Below are 16,168 nucleotides of genomic sequence, written 5' to 3' on the forward strand. Positions count from 1 at the left end.
GTTACATCTTTCCAAACTCAGCTGAAAGACGGGGACCAGCCTTTTCAAGGAGCTTCGTGCAGTCATTCTGCAGCTTTCATTATCTACTATACTCCTTCTAATCATGTAATTTCAGCAATGGAACCTCCACGTAATCTCACACTGCAGTGCAATCTTATGGTGTGTCTCACAGCCAGTGCATTGCCTGGCAGATCCTCAGCAGAAGGGATTTTGCTGATAGAAAGCAATTACAGTCCTGTAGCAGCACAAAAAAACTCGAATTACCACTCACAAACCAGGCACTACCCAGAAACTGGGCTGGAAGCTAAATGTATCCCTGCTTTTGTGATGCTTGACTAGACTTTAATACAACAAAAAGCAACTGGGCCACTTGGAAGGGAGTGGAAAGGAAAAGCCTCTTAAATATAGTCTCCAAAACCTCAGAGAATTGTTCCTAAAAGGGTTAGACAAAACATGCTGACAGATCTCCATTTGTTGTTTTCAATCTGCCTGGAATATAATTAAGTAAATGTTTTAGTTGGTCAGTCAGGAAAAGAATCCGTCATCTTACTGTAGAGTGTGTGTGGAAAGATAACCAAAGCATGCTGCTGACCCACCAAAATATAAGTGTGCTGCAGATCAGTCTGCCCTGTTTCATTTCTTTGGTCTGTTATATGGGATATGGCAGTTCCAGGAAGGAGAGCTAACAGCTTCGTACGGAGCCAGCTGCATCACAAGCCCAGTGCACTGCTGTCTTAATTTTGAGATTCCACCTCCTCTTGCCACACTGCTCCAGCAACTCTTTCACTGATTAATCCTTTAGTTTGTGTCTACTGCATAAAATAGACAACCACAATGGTCCCTGTTTGCCTTAGATACTAGAACAATTGACCGTGGGACAATTGACACAACCCTGCCCTGCAACACAAGAAGTCATCTCACCATTCTTGCTCGGAGAACAAGTCTCCTGGCATTGATCGTGAGCTAAGACTACACAACCACCAACACTGCTGCTCCCCCATGCCACGGTAGCTTGGACACCCAACAAAACAAATCCATTCCATCAACTCCGGGTCTGGGGCAGGGGAAGGAGCGGTGATATGAGCCCATGGGGAGAGGGCAGCGAGCAATCAGTGGCAACTGCAGGTACTGAAGTGTGCTGTGCGCACGCTTCCTCAGCACGGCTCTGCACCCTCAGGGCTCATAAGGAGCAGGCAGCATTTTCTGGCAGGCAGAAAGGCAGCATGCCATCTTTCATAGAGCTAGCTTGGTTCAAGAGTTGTGTGAAAACTTGTAACTTATTTCTTTTGTGCTGGCGAGGGGAAAACCAAGCAGATAAGATTCATGCAGCCTCAAACTCCTTGGCAGGTCGCTAGCAAGGGCTCTGCTCACTGCATCTGCGTTTTCCTTGCCCCACGTCAATGGGTGTCTGCCTTCACCTCTTTGACTTCCTACCTCATCCCCATCACCTGCATGCCCCCAACCCCTCCAGGCATCTCGCAGCAGAAAAGAGTGTGGTCCCCTCTGTAGCTCCAGTGTGTCCATCCATGAGCCTATATTTGCCCACTGCTCCCCAATTGGAGCTGGACATTTTCCCTCAACTGAAGGGTAAGGGAAATCTAATTTATACCTGCAGTGGAAGAAGGTAGGAAATTCCAGTCCTCTGTAAGCTCAACCACAAAAAAAATTCAGTCAATAAAAGCATTTAATAATGTCTCTGAGCTTAAAAGACTAAACAAAATCTAAGTTTGTATGGTCGGATCCTTTCAGATATTCCCTAACAGCCTTCAGGAAAACATTTAAGGATGGTTTTGTGTTTTTTACTCTAACTGGCAGGTAGTGACCACTCCTGGAGACAGGCCACTCGGCTCACGGACCTTTGGTGCGATCTATGATCGGACTTTTATACTCTCAGGTGCTTAAATTAAGCTCTAGAAATAATATAGGAGTATATATCCATTGCTTGCTTTGATTTCTTTTCAACTAAGTCCGTAAGATAACGCTTACCATAGCCATACAGTGTTAAACCTCTACTTAAACTACTAAAATGTCATTTTATGGAGGATATGAGTACATCGCTTCAAAGAAAGAGATACCATTACAGATATAACCACTGGCAGGAAATAAATGGGTCAATGAACAGACCACTCCGATACACCTGTCTGTCTCTTTGGAGACAAAATAATATCAATGTGAAGCAGAAGTATAACACCTTCCAATGGCAGACAGCTCCACTGGCTTGGTGAACATCTTAAATTTTTGACATGTTTCTGCCTTCCAGGTATGAATTCCTTCATGCCTTGCTGAGCTTCTGAAGTAATTTGGAAAGGAATTTCTTGATTTGCTGAGCTGTCCCAGTTCTGCTCACGCCTGTGGTGTTACAGAGTCTCCAATTTATTTGCTTCTTAGACTAAGGGTATCTCATAGCCATGTGATGGTGAAGAGATAGCAGTGAAGAACACCACAGCAAACAGTGCCTAGGAGCTTATGAGATATCACTGGAAGGAGATGGATGTATTTTTAATGGTAATTCTCCTGCTAAAGTATTTTTCTACTGATCAAGACTTGACCTTGAACTTGAACCTTTTTAAAAACTGTTGATACAATTACAATACAGTGTTTATACAAAGAGATTTTCTGCCTCTTATCATATCCCTTATCTACATACTGTGGTATGTGCTGGTTTTATTATTAATAGTTAGGAAATCAAGAACTGTTGATTCCTGGATTCATAGGAGCTTTGCCTGAACAGTAGCATCATTCAGTATTTTGGGAATATTCTCATTAGGAACACCAATTGTTTGAGGACTTATGGGAATTTAAACAACTTTTAAATTAAATTCGAAACCTAAATTGAGCAATTTGAATTTTAAAAAGTTGTAAGATATTTTGCATTTCCTGCAAAACTAAGAACCCCAAAGGAGAATTTGAAAGAGTAATTAATTGATTATACTTGGATTTTCTGTAGAACTCTGACTGTTGTGTTATATTTTAATATCTCCAATATACATTCCTGCCAGTATTGCTGTGATTCTGTGATTTCACCATAGAAATGAGGCTCATTGTGGCAAACACTATGAACTTAATCCTCCATCAACTCCATTAATACAATTCACATTATTAAAAATTACATTTTAAATTTACAGATATGTACTAAAATATTCATTTAACATTAGGAACATGTTTGTACCTTGTATTTATCTTATTGATTTTATGAAATAAAAATTCCCTGAAATAGGTGTGATGTAGACTAATGCCAAATCTGACTTCTTTGTGAGTGATATGTGTATTATTAATAACTTAGTTGGAGAAATGCACCAGAAGACAGATGATATTGCAGATTTTGGCAAGCAAACAACACTTGTTAATAAATACATGACAAGTTATGAAGAATGATGTATCTACTCAGATATGTATTTATTTGGAAAGTAGTCTTTAAAGCCATGATTAAATTCACTTTACATGAGGATTAGAACTTTGTGACTGTTAAGGTAGTCAAAACACACAAAGGAATTATATGAATGGTCACTCTAGTTAACAGTAATACGAAAATGGAGATCTTCAGAAGCAAAGCCTTGGCCTGTTTACATTAGAGTTTTGGGGAAAAACACAAGTCTTTCCAGGACAGGATGAAAAAATCATATTCTGTGGAAATAATCAAGGTAAAATGGACTGCTGAACTGAGGAACAAAGTGCTGCCTTTGTTACTGTGGGTATCTGGACGATTGCAAGTAACCCAACGTGCAGATAAAGCAACAGAAGCAGCTGAAGTATCTTTAGGATAATGATAGGAGGCTTTTCAGCCAAGTTTATTCCTTTGTTCTCCTGGAACAAGAAACTGAAACCAAATTTTAAGACACTCCGAAGTTCAATCTCTATATCTGAATATCAACAATCTCAATGAAAGAGCCCAGGACAAGGCTGACTCTTGCTTTGAGATGTCCTGAGCATCTGACCAGTGTAGGAAGAGCAGTACTGATGTAAATGAAAAGGGAACTCAGTGCTTTTCTCTGGGCTCCCTTCATTACTGTCTTTAAAAGCTGGACTAGTAATAGCCCATGAGTGCATGAAGATGTAAAACTTAAAAATACCTACGTGCCTGAACTTCCCAGGTATTATGTGCAACTGTCCCAGCCCTGCAATACTTCTCAGAATGCCTACACAGGGCAGAAAGGCTATTTTTGAAGAGGGAAATTGTGGTGCGGGGACATGGAGCGCGTCTCTGTAGCTGATACAGAGAGACCCATGCACTCTCTGCTCACCCGAAGATGAGTGCCTCAGATCCAGACATCATGTAATGGTAGTGGTACCACAGTAATGGTACCACAGCCCAGAAGACAGTGGCTTATTCATTGTGTGGCATCAGCCTCAGACATCTGTGCCACTTTTAGACGATAGCCAGTTTGAAATACAAGGAGAGATGCTTGTTTCTGGCTGACTGCATCCGAGAAGGAATGTGACAAACTGAAGACTGTGCAGAAACCTCTACTCACTGCTTGAAATACTAAACTCTCTCTCTTTACTCTTCTGTCTGCTGACCTGGAGGATTTGGCAAAGACCATAAGCCGTTAAGCAAATGGGATATAGATAACTCTCCAGTCTAAGTGGTTTGGCTAACTCTAAGTAAGGACATTTGAAACTCTGTCCGAGATGCCTCTCCAAAGGGATTCACTTGTCTACTTCTTTTGCAGTACTGCAAGTATACTGGGACTTTGAGAGTATTGCATACTGTCTGATTCTGGTGAGGATCAAATTCATTGAAATAGTTAAAATGATTACTCCCACGTGCTCATTTGCTCACATGCACAGTAGCTACAAAATCAGACCTTGGAAACAAAGAATTTTTGCCCATGGAGTTGATTTGCATGTTATAATAAAGGCACTTCTGATGTATTTTAATAGAGATGGGGGCTGAATACGTATGCCCGTTATCAGAGCTTTGCTTTATGTCAAGACAGCCCTGCATTGTGCACTGCATAATGAATTCCAGAAAACACAGCTTCTTATTGTTGTCAGTTATTGGGGGCTCATTCTCCTAATGAGATATGTAAATGTCTTTCATTAACATTAATGGTGATTCTGTATTCGGCCCCTGAGGAGAACAGTGCTTTCTGTTTAGCTATGGCCATTGCGATGAAAATGCTACTACAGTTATTGCAAAAATTTGCCTTTATGATGTTTGTTGTCTGGACAGCTTTTGATATCATTTACAGAATTATCCCTATACCCTTTGGCCTGTTTATTTCTTTGCTTTGGACTGCTACAATAAGCTCTTAAATATCTTTGTATACCCACACCATCAAAATGCAGAGTAAAGGACTCCGTACTAAACTCTGTTAAATACAGGCAAAACATGTAATCCTGGGTTTAACACATTAGTGAATGCTTTACTTTAAGTCACCTGATTGAAACCAATGGGATTAAGCAGTTTGCTAATTGTTTTACCTGACTTCATGCAGAGGCTGTTGCTACTGGCCGACCAAGGACTGGAGAGGTGGGTGCTGTATAGTATTGAACTAAGAGCACAGTAAGCCACGGGACAGTTGGGAAGAGGTTCTTAAAGAAACTCATTGAAAACTCTTAGAGCAAACATCCAGAGAGATTTCCCTTGAAAAATATATAATTGTAAAAGCCAAAACAGATGCTGACCCTATCTATATGGTGCTCGCCTAAGGATACTGCCCATCACTGGAACCAGCTGGCAAGAGAACAGCAAACTCCCCACCACTTTGCCCTAAACCTCCAGAGCAGAGGGACCACATGCAAACTGGCAGTGGTGACAGCCCATGCTAACCCCTGCTGACCCCACAAGTTGTCTGGAGAGTCCCCGTGGAGCAGAGCCAAACCAATGCCAGGGTCTGTGCTAGAGAACGAGCACTACAGACCTTTGATTTCAAACCTTGTGCCCGCTCTAGGTGTTGCCCGGGTGTTGGGCAGGTACTGTAATTTTCCCTTCACTGGCTGTGAACTCAGTTGCTGGGGATTCACTGTGTTCTCAGCACAAACAAAGATGGTGCTCACATAGGGGGCCCTAAACTTTCTTCTCCAGAACAGTGACAAACTGACCACGTGGAGGTCTCACCAGGATGGTCTAATTCCAGGGAAGTTTCCTGAAGAGCTGAGGATTGGTTCTGGGAGTATTTCACAGGACAAACTCTTTTCTCCCGATTTCATACAAAGTTCTTCTAGTCATGTAACAACCTGATTTTGACAGTTTGTGTGAGAAAAAAATGAACATTTCATGGGAAATCAGCCTTGTAATTACAGATATAGCCATCGTTCCTCAAATGTGTAGAAAAGTTACAAATGTTTACATATACATGTCTACAAATATATACTATATGCATGATTAAAATGCATAATATATAACATAAAGTAGATAACATATCAAACCCTCATCTCACCTAATTGACCTTTAGGAAGACTAAGGTAGAAAATTTCCAGAGATACTCACACACTGTATGAAATCTATTCCCCACTGAAAGTCACTGAGTCAGATTTTCCAAACCATTTCAGTGTCTAAAGATGTCAACAAACAAGTACTCTGATCCTGCAAAAGTATCTAGGCAAAGTGCATATTGAATTTGTCTCAAGTCACTCAACTCCAAAGAAAACTAATTGCGGAGATTTCTCTAAATACCGACAGCAGACTCATTTAGATGTGTTATAGTTATAACAGAATTTAAAATCTTAAAATAATGGCATTTGAAAGATAGTTTGGAAAGCAAAGGCAGTCTTAAACCACATATAGACACTCTACACAACGATAAATGTTTTCGTATTTAAATATGGAGGTAAGAAAAACACAGACTATAAAATAAAAACAAGAAAAATATTTTTTGGGGGCATATCTGAGACAAATAACTTGCAAGTCAAAATGAATGTTAACTCCTGAAGCTGATGGCCAAATTCAACTGGGTTATGGTACAATACAAGGGCAAATCATACTTTGCTTTTCTTGTTGGCTTCAGTTTGAGCTTCAGATGGCCTGAAGCTGCCAGTGCTGGATAGCAAGGCACTACGATTCCCAGTCCTGGTCTGCATACAGTAACATTGTTCAAACATAAAGTATTAACAGCATGTTCAGTGACTATTGTAAAACAAGCAGTATTATGTACAGCCGTAATGAGGCTCAGCAAACATCTAGCTAAACAGAAAAGGGAAATAATTCTCACCTCACTAGAACACTTTTTGCAATGGGGTGCGCAGATTGGCTTCTAATTTTCTTCATATTTAGCAAATTAGGGAAATGCAAGCTTGGGGACACATTGCCCAGTCTGAGCATGGATCTCATCATTCACATCCCTTCTGAAGCTAACTATGAAGACTAGACCTAGTTTGTACGACAGCTGAATTTATTTTAAAATGTAAGACTGGTTTCCTAGCAGCCATCAGCTTGCTGCCCTGAAGACAAGAATGAGCAAGTAAAGATCTGTGGATTACTTTTTTTCGCAGATATAATTGGGGTACACTTGTGATCTTGCAACACACTTCAGGTCAGCTTTGTACCCACGTGAAGTGCCAGGCACAGGCTCACACAACTGTTAAACACACTCGTTATAACATTCTCTGCTAAAACCATACAATAAAGCTTTTCAATCCTGCTAAACCTCTACAACTCTGCTAAATCCGTACAGTAAAACCTTTCTATAAAGTAGCAAGGTGGTCTTATTCCTCCATGTACACCAAATGCCCACTGCCCAGAAGCTCCAAATGACCCATTTGACCACTTTGCAATTTTCAGTGGATGGTGCTGTAATAGGGACCAGAAGTGTTAATAAATTTTAACAGAGATCATGTTTCCCTCCATAGAGTCTAGGACTTTCTACTCTATTATGAGAGAGAAAATGGCTGACGTACCCCATGGCGATGTTCATAGTAAGCCAGCTTGGATTTGGTTAAGACAAAGAAGCGCACTTTAAAGTTGGAGGGTGAAGTTCTTCTCTTCTGCTGGGATTTTTTGATCAGCAATTCCTCCAGCAGCACACAATTATTCATGGCTGAGCCAAAAATGGTCCTCTCTTCAGACATGGAATGCCTGTCCTTCGTGTTGAGTGCCCGTCCGAGAAAGATATTCAAGAAGACAGTTAATTTAAAAAAAAAAAGGGTGTTCAAAAGGCAACGTAGGTGCTTTGAGCTTTATCTTCCAATCTACAGCAAAGCTTCCTTTCTGTCAAACCATAACCACATCCTCTCTGAAGTCACAAAATGAACAGCACACGTTGAAATACATGCTAAGGTAAATGTTGTGGAAAAAATAATACTTGAGGGACATTCAGTAGATGCGAGTCAATGATAAGGATTAATGAAGGGGTGTGGCATGATTAAGCACCTGTCTCCCATTTGTCCAGTTAGTAAATACAGTTCTAAATGCAGGCACTGAGCAGGGATGCAGAGCATAGGCAACTCTCCTGTCCTCTTTGAAGTAGGTCATGCATCATATTTCTTCTCCAAAGGAATGATGGTTTCCTGTTTAGAGTACTTAACAGTTGACTATATGTTTCAGAGATTTCATACAACTCATTTTGAGGAGTTTTCCCACATAAGATAAGGTTTCTACTGTGTAAGCAAAGAAAATGATATCCAGAATATACCTGTATAAGGAATCATAAATATTTGTAGTCATTAGATATCTAAATGGAAAACAAATGGTTACAATAACTGATGATTAATTAATTTTCATTGGTTAATTTACTGATTACTGACTGCTTCAGGTGCAGTCTAATTAGCCTGTGGCTGGAGGCTCCAGGAGGTAGAGGCACAACACACCCTCTGTGGATGCAATCAGGACTAGAGTGACCAGCAGTGACGTGAGTACTGACATCAAGCCAAACACAGCTCGTTTCCTCAGGACTTCAGGGCATCATTCAGCACAGTCTATCAGGCTAAATATAGAAATATAAAAAAATTATAGGTACCTAATGCACTCAGTATAACAAAAGCAATTTTTCCTCTCTGCTTTTCCATTTTTAATGTTTTATTAGTGATGTATAATTGTATTGCTGATGCTTTGGAGGACTGGAGAAATGGAGACTGGTGGAATGGGAGGAAACTGTAAATAAAGTGTTTTATTAATTAGGTATTTCTGAAAATTGTTCCAGTGTAAATAATTACCTGATGCTGGGTTTTGGCTTTATTTTAATGCAGCATTAGCGTATAAAGAGGTAGGTATATTCAGGTCCAATTTCCCAATTATTCTACAAAACACTTTGCCTTATACAATGCAAATATAAGAAATAGAAGAGTCTACTGTAAAGTTTCTAAAATTGTACTCTGTGTACGCAACAGCTATTCGGATACTTGTTTAGCACGCGTTTAGTTGCTTGTCCCTCTAAAATATAGGACCACTTCTGCATGCACATAACTTTCCTCATGCTTGAGAATTCGCTGGTTTAAATTACACTCAAAGATCTTTTCTCATAATTAAAAAACCAAAACATGGACAACAGAGTACCCTGATAAGTTGTATGGGCTTCACTCTGCTAGCAACAGTGAATCCCCTGAAAGAGGCTCTTGACCTTAATAGCGTTTCGCTTGACTTGTTTCAGTACAGATGAATTTATAACCACAGTTTGTAATGTCATTGCATTTTTAGCTATGATTATTTATTTAGGATTTTGTAATTTTTTCTAGTCTCTTCTTTGTATTCATAGTAAGGACCTTTGAAAAGTCTTTGTAGCTTGGACTAAAGGGGGTTTCAGTCTGTTGGCAGAGATGTTGTCTTCCCGGAAAATTGAATATAAATAGAAATGCAAGGGTAGCTCTGCAGAAAAATATTGAATATAAATAGAAATGCATTGTAAAAAATTGCACTGTAGAAATGCACTGAAAAATTGAATATAAATAGAAATGCACTGCAGCTCTGCAGAAAAAGCCGAGCATACGGGACAGCGAAGAGACGAGATGCCAACACACAGACCTCCGAGGGGACTAAAGCTGTTGGAGATGAGCGGATGTGGGGGGAGAAGAGATTCAGCAAGAGTGCTAAGCAGTGAGGGAGAGCTAAGAAATTCTTTGAATGTAGTGACTGGCAGCTTGATTTCTTCATGAGATAAGAGATGAGTTAGCTTAAGGACACGAAGAGGGGAGCGATTTAATCAAATGTTCAGATACGGGGCTTCGCAACTGCACCTGATATGGTGTACATGCGGTATGATGCAATGCGCTGTAGGAGGTCTGATGGGAAGGTACTGGACAGTCAAAGCAAGAACTGGATAGTCTTTAAGGTCCCTTCCAACCTCAACCATTCTGTGATGGTGCAGTGATACACTGAATGTATGAGCACACTCCTTTTGATCATGTCTTTTGGCACCACTCTGTATTGCACGGTACAGAAATTCTGTATCCTTAATAGAAACAAATTATAACTGTCCCAAGTGTCTTAAAACCACTGTAAGCCTATTCCTTAAGATGAGGAGACAAAGCCTGATTAATTTTTTAGGTAGCCTACATCTTCTCTGTGTAACTGCTTTTATGAAGCCTGCTGTCGTGCATGTATCTTTGGACACTAATTTATTTATATTCAGGAAAATCAGAAATATTTTAAACATTTCAAATTCAAGTTTGAGCTGCTGTGTATACAAAATACCCCTCTGTGCCGGGCAAGTTCTTATTACAGATAAAGTTCTTATCAACTATTGCCTTAGTGGGCTCCTTTTTATCTTTTAATCACCTTTGTTCTTCCCATGCTATTTCCTGCAAAGTGCTCTATTTCTGCTCTGAAAAAAGGTTATTTTAGGGACAGGATTTTTTTCTGAGGGGATTTACACAGATTATGCAGTTCACACTTTTATTATTGCAGACTGTGGAAATCTCCCCACCCGCACATCCTGCTCTGATACCAGTGCTTATATCCTCAAGGCGGCAGAGAAATTAATAAAGTTAAATATAGATAGTTTTTGTTTTTGTAAAAAAAACAGACCGGAAGGCTGCAACTATATCTTCACTCTCATAAAACAACCTGTATACTTCTATCATGTGTAATATTTGTTTACTGCCTGGGTGCCAGCTCTTCCTTTTCACCAGCTGTTGAATATGACAAGTACCATTCAACTTCCAAGATTCCACAATTCAACCTATTCTGCTACTTAGCTTTTTTAGAGTGTGAGAAACACCATTTAGGTTACTCAGCTGTCTTGCTTGTTTGGCAGTTCATTATCACCCCAATAAACATGTCTCCAGTAGACCGAAAGAACAAAACAGAAAGCTGCAGAAAAAGGGAAGAATTAGCCCGGTCTTTACGAGCCAGATGCATCCAGCTTTCCTCTAGGTCGTACAACTGTACCTTTGAGTCTGCTCACACTGCTCCCAGTGATCAGGGGAGCTGCTCTTGTAGAACCAGAGCGAGATTCTCCTGTGAACTGTTTGGGAGCTCTGGGAAAGTAGATGCCTTGTTTTGAGCATCTGCTAAGAGGATGTAGTGAATTCTCCATAATTTGAATGCTTGAAGCAAATCGCTCCCAGGCTTACTGATGCTGGCAGCAACATAGAGAACATGTTTTATACTGCTGAATTTGCATAGGGTTAGGACAGGCTCTTCCGTGACAAAGGTACAAATAATCCTTCGCTCAGCTGTTTTTTCTTAAGCAAAAATGCAGAAAGGAAAACCTAGTTTCATCAAGTCAGACCCATAGTGGGAATTTGCTCCAGCTCTTTTTATTAGTGTCTGCCTATCATGGTTCATGTCTGTTACTTTTTCCTTCTGAAGACAAAGGAATGGCAAAACTGCAGTGCTGCAAATTGGGCAGTTTATTCTGGCAATATGACATGTTTGCAGCTACCCGGGTTGCTGATGGTTGGATTGGGAGTATTTGTTCATGCTACGCAGACGCATTTTTTGAGACACGTTCATTTACAAGTTAGAAAAGGCAATCACCACAGGTGTGGGACCAAGTAAAGACTCAGCATTAATGTCTGGCTTAAAAAATCATACAGAGGGGTTGCTTCCAGAAACAACACTAAGACTATGAGCATAGGAAAGAGTGCTGGCTGATTCTGTTACAATGTGCTTTGATTTTGAGCCATGTTAATTTATTAACCTGTTTAATCGCTACATAACTGTGCAGGCTCTGTGCTGAAATTTGGATCTGCTTGAATCTGGTAATAGGCTGTATAGCAAGAAGCAGTTCAACATTGGTGTGCCCCAATTTTTACATGACAGGAACAAAACTACTTTCCTACATCAGTAGGCACACCAATAGGCTGCCAGTAATGTTGCAGTCTGAGGAGTCAGAAAGAAAAGGCAGCACAGCACTGCACAGTAAATTCATTAATTCCCAAAGACGCAGCAGGACATGGGGAGATGGGAATTAACTACAGCAGATGGAGATATAAAGCTTGCTTAAGTACCCTTCACCCCCAACAGGGCTCCTTTTCCTTTTCTCTCCTCCCTGGTATATAGTGCAACAAAGGCTATAACAATCACCAAAAAAGGAAATTCCTGAGCTTATTGCTTAACCAGGCTGTAAGACGCAACATTCAGGCTAACCCTACAAGGAACTGGAGCTGAGTTTCATTTTGGAGTTATTTTTCAGACAACATGGGAAAAACCTTCACTCTTGTATCTATTATTTAGAGTGCAATAGCACTCAAAAATGGAAGAAATATATTCCAGCACAGAAGACAGCAGTGATCTTCTAAGACTATGCATGAAAATGGGATTTGTATTTACAGTGCTTGTACAGCACTTGGATTCAAATTCTGCCATAACAGCTCAGCACACTGCAATGGCACACACTGTACACACTGCCGATGAATTAACAGACTTGGAGTGCCTGATAATGAAACATGCTAATTTGCCTAAAATTAGTTATGAAGAAAACCAAAATAAACTTAACTAAAGCAACAAATTAAAATTTGTTGCGCCTTTGAGGCAGAGAACATCATTGCACTGATTCACCATCTGCCGAAGGGGTGTCCAAGTTCATTCCTGCAATCTGCAGATGCTGTAGGAAATGTACTAGATTATCAGTAGTAGAATTATACTGGATAGTGTCCCTGTTTCAGAAAAGAGTTGAAATGTAGCAGGAAGGAAATTATAAAGATCTACACATGAAACTCACCGTTGTTCTTAATTTCTTGTATAGAACCATTGGAAAGAGAAAAGTTAGCACCTCTCCGTAGGCTGGAAAGGGTCATCCATGAGTCTTCTGAGAATCAACATTGCTACCAAGAATGAAACTGAAACCCTTTTGTCATCATTCAGTAGTTGACATGACATCCCCTCTGTCTTGGCCACTGCATACAGACTGGGAAAATGACTCAAGAAGAACTAGTGATCACGTAAAAACCAAGTGCTTGGCCCCACACTGTCTTCAACTTTTTGAAGTCACAACATTTGACATACTTGCTGCACAGTTCACTGAGTGCAAGGCAGCAGAGAACCAAGCTCAGTTCCTGTTAAAAAGTGTCGGTACCTCCTACTACATGGGTTTTCTTGTTGATCTCTGGAGGCAGTGCATTTTATTTCTTGCCTGTCTTTCAGGTTATGACATAACAAGATGATGTGAGACAAGCTAAGAGATGGCTGCCACAGATACAAAGAGAACCATTCCTTTTACCTCCCTTCCTTCTGCCTGTGCGCTCTTCTCTCTTAAAAGCTCGCCGTAATACTCAGTAGATAAGATAGCACAGTGATTTGACTTAATGCACTAGAAGAGCAGAAAACATAATCCAGAAAAAAATACAGTCATGTTTTCTGTGGGGTTTGGAGTTGCATTAGTTTACTTTGCAATTTAATGTCTGACGGTGATGGTAGAAAGTAGTGAGAAGGAAGGACTGCATAGCCAGAAACAGGGGGCTGGAGGCACAGTGGAGGAAGGAAGGAGAGTGGGACTCAGGGGAATACTGCCTGTATTTGAAAACCATGTCTCAGTTCCATATTTATGTGCCTTGATAAGATCTGCATCTCTATCCTGGAGTACTCTGCTTCTTCAAAGTCATTATGTGTATGCACCGAAGTAGTACTTAGAAACAACAACCACGTCACAAAAAAAAGAAAAAAAAAAAAGAATTATAAGCCACCTTGGGTCCCCTTGGATGACGTGATCACCAATTAATGAAAGAAGCAATGTGGAAAAGTATTCTGGTTTTATGACTGAAGATTAAAGATCTTGTAAATCTTCCTGCTGATCCCAAAGGATCTTGTGGCTTCACATGGAGAGTCTGAATGACTGGTTTGTGTGAAACAGCAAGCTTGTAGCACGGGAAACTACAAGAGTCCCAGTTCAATGCCTACACCCAAAGTTCTCCTTCAGCCTGCAGAGACTGTAAGTCCCGTAGCCATGCAGGAAAGCGATGGCTGGTATCAACTTTATAAACATCTTCATTCTTTAACTTTGTTTTTTTTTAAGTTTTGAAATTAAAGTATATAATATTTATTTTAGAATCAAATGACCTGTTGTGCCTTCCAGTTTTCTTAAAGGTGGCTTTTACTAGCAGATCCTGGACCAGCACAAGTCCTCTGTTTCAAAGCCCAGGTCCAGCGCAGAAAGGCTGAAAACCGAACACAACACAGGCAAACCACATTATCCTGTTATGTTTCTTCTGCATTGTGCTTCCCACTGTGGCTGCCCATTGGGATATTTTTGCACAAAGAATAAAAGCTTTCTGTACCCGGGATTACTCTGATTGCTCCTGAGTCTGAGCAATCCATCACACTTGTGACGTTTCAGTCCATATGGATGTTTCTGAGAACACTAGGTTAATTCACATCTTGGGGCACCACAAAATCCTTAAAGTAGAGATCTTTGTCTGACTTTTTAAATAGAAGTAATGCCGTGGAGGGAAGAAAATGTGAAGATACCACTTCAGATATCAGATGGCATCAGGTCTGTCAGTATAGAGACTACTGATAAACACAGATTGAGTCCAGATCAATTTACTGTCAGTTTTCCCTAAATCAAATTGTTGCCAAAAGGCAAGAATACCCTCCTTCAGCCAACATGCATAAATTGAGGCCCAGTGACTTAAAAAAAATAATAATAAAATAAAATCCTTGAGCCTGTATTTGAAAACATAATATAGACCATATCCATAAACACATATATGTGAATAAATACTAAACTATAATCACACCAATTACATCAATATGTGTGAATACAGAGAAAACAGAGGGAGAAACCTTTAACTTAGATTATGTAATAAACAGATGTGGGACTAAGAAACAGTGTAATTATTCCAATCATCAAGAACCTTATATATAAAATGTGTAAACGCTGTACAGCACAGTCTGAGAATAAAAGCATCAAACTTCAGAATGGGAGAGTTCACTGAAGGTCTTTCTATGTGAAAGATATTCGCTAAATCATCCGAGAATAAATATCTCAAAGGGGTTTTTTTTTTCCTTGCCAAAATATATTTGGCTCACAAACGGAAACAGATCAGTGTATTTTGCAGCCAAGCTTGCAGTCATTGTCAATTGTAGAGTGTTGTTTGGTTTGGAGTATTTAAATATTCAGATATTCAGTAAAATGTGAACCGTAAATGTCTTTCTGGTTTGCTATTCAAATAAACTTCATTATTCTGGAGTTTCTTTGAATTGTTTTGGAAACAGTTAACAGCATCCAGGGGGAATTATCATTAGTTATGGCTTTGGTGAAATGATTAATCTTGAAAAGCGAATCTGTAAATACGCCGACGGCACATGGACAGAGAGGGTCCGGTTGGACAAAAGCCATTGCTGCCATCTGCCGGGGAAGGGGGGAAAGGGGACAACTCCTTCTCTGATGGTCATTTCAGTGAGACATCATAGAACAGTTGGGGTTGGGAGGGACCTTGAAGCTCATCTAGTTCCACCCCCCCGCCATGGGCAGGGATATCCCACTGGATCCTGCCGAGCTGAAGCCGCCGAGCCACGAAACGCTAAGTGGGAACCTTAAACCCACCATTGCCCCATCCCTGGAGGCGCTCAGGGCTGGAGGAGGCTGTGAGCCCCCTGCTGCCCTGGGAGGTGTCCCTGCCCGTGGCAGCGGGTGGAACTGGATGGGCTTCAAGTCCCACTCCAATCATTCTATTATTTTCTCTCCAACTCCTTTTAAAACAAAACTGAAAGAAAATCAACGGAGCCGCTCGTCTCAGCCTTTATGCGCTCGGGTTCAACGTTCTCAGCCGAACGAACGACGCACGCACGTCGCAGGGCAATGTTTGAACTCCAGGAGCGGGGGGGGTGCAAGCCCTGCGGTGCCAGCCT

The 16,168-nt window shown here is 40.6% G+C and overlaps 1 protein-coding gene across 1 annotated transcript in view; it reads right to left on the reverse strand.

The window, feature by feature from the left end:
* Nucleotides 1-8,079, reverse strand: part of ITK (IL2 inducible T cell kinase) — a 29,405-nt gene extending 21,326 nt beyond the window's left edge. The window contains exon 1 of the mRNA XM_009565235.2: nucleotides 7,840-8,079. Coding sequence (XP_009563530.2) covers nucleotides 7,840-8,010 — 171 coding nt within the window. The 5' untranslated portion in view covers nucleotides 8,011-8,079. The remainder of the gene's footprint in view (nucleotides 1-7,839) is intronic.
* Nucleotides 8,080-16,168: the final 8,089 nt, after the last annotated feature.

This window comes from Cuculus canorus, chromosome 14 (genome assembly GCF_017976375.1).
Source record: "Cuculus canorus isolate bCucCan1 chromosome 14, bCucCan1.pri, whole genome shotgun sequence".
Taxonomy (NCBI): Eukaryota; Metazoa; Chordata; class Aves; order Cuculiformes; family Cuculidae; genus Cuculus; species Cuculus canorus.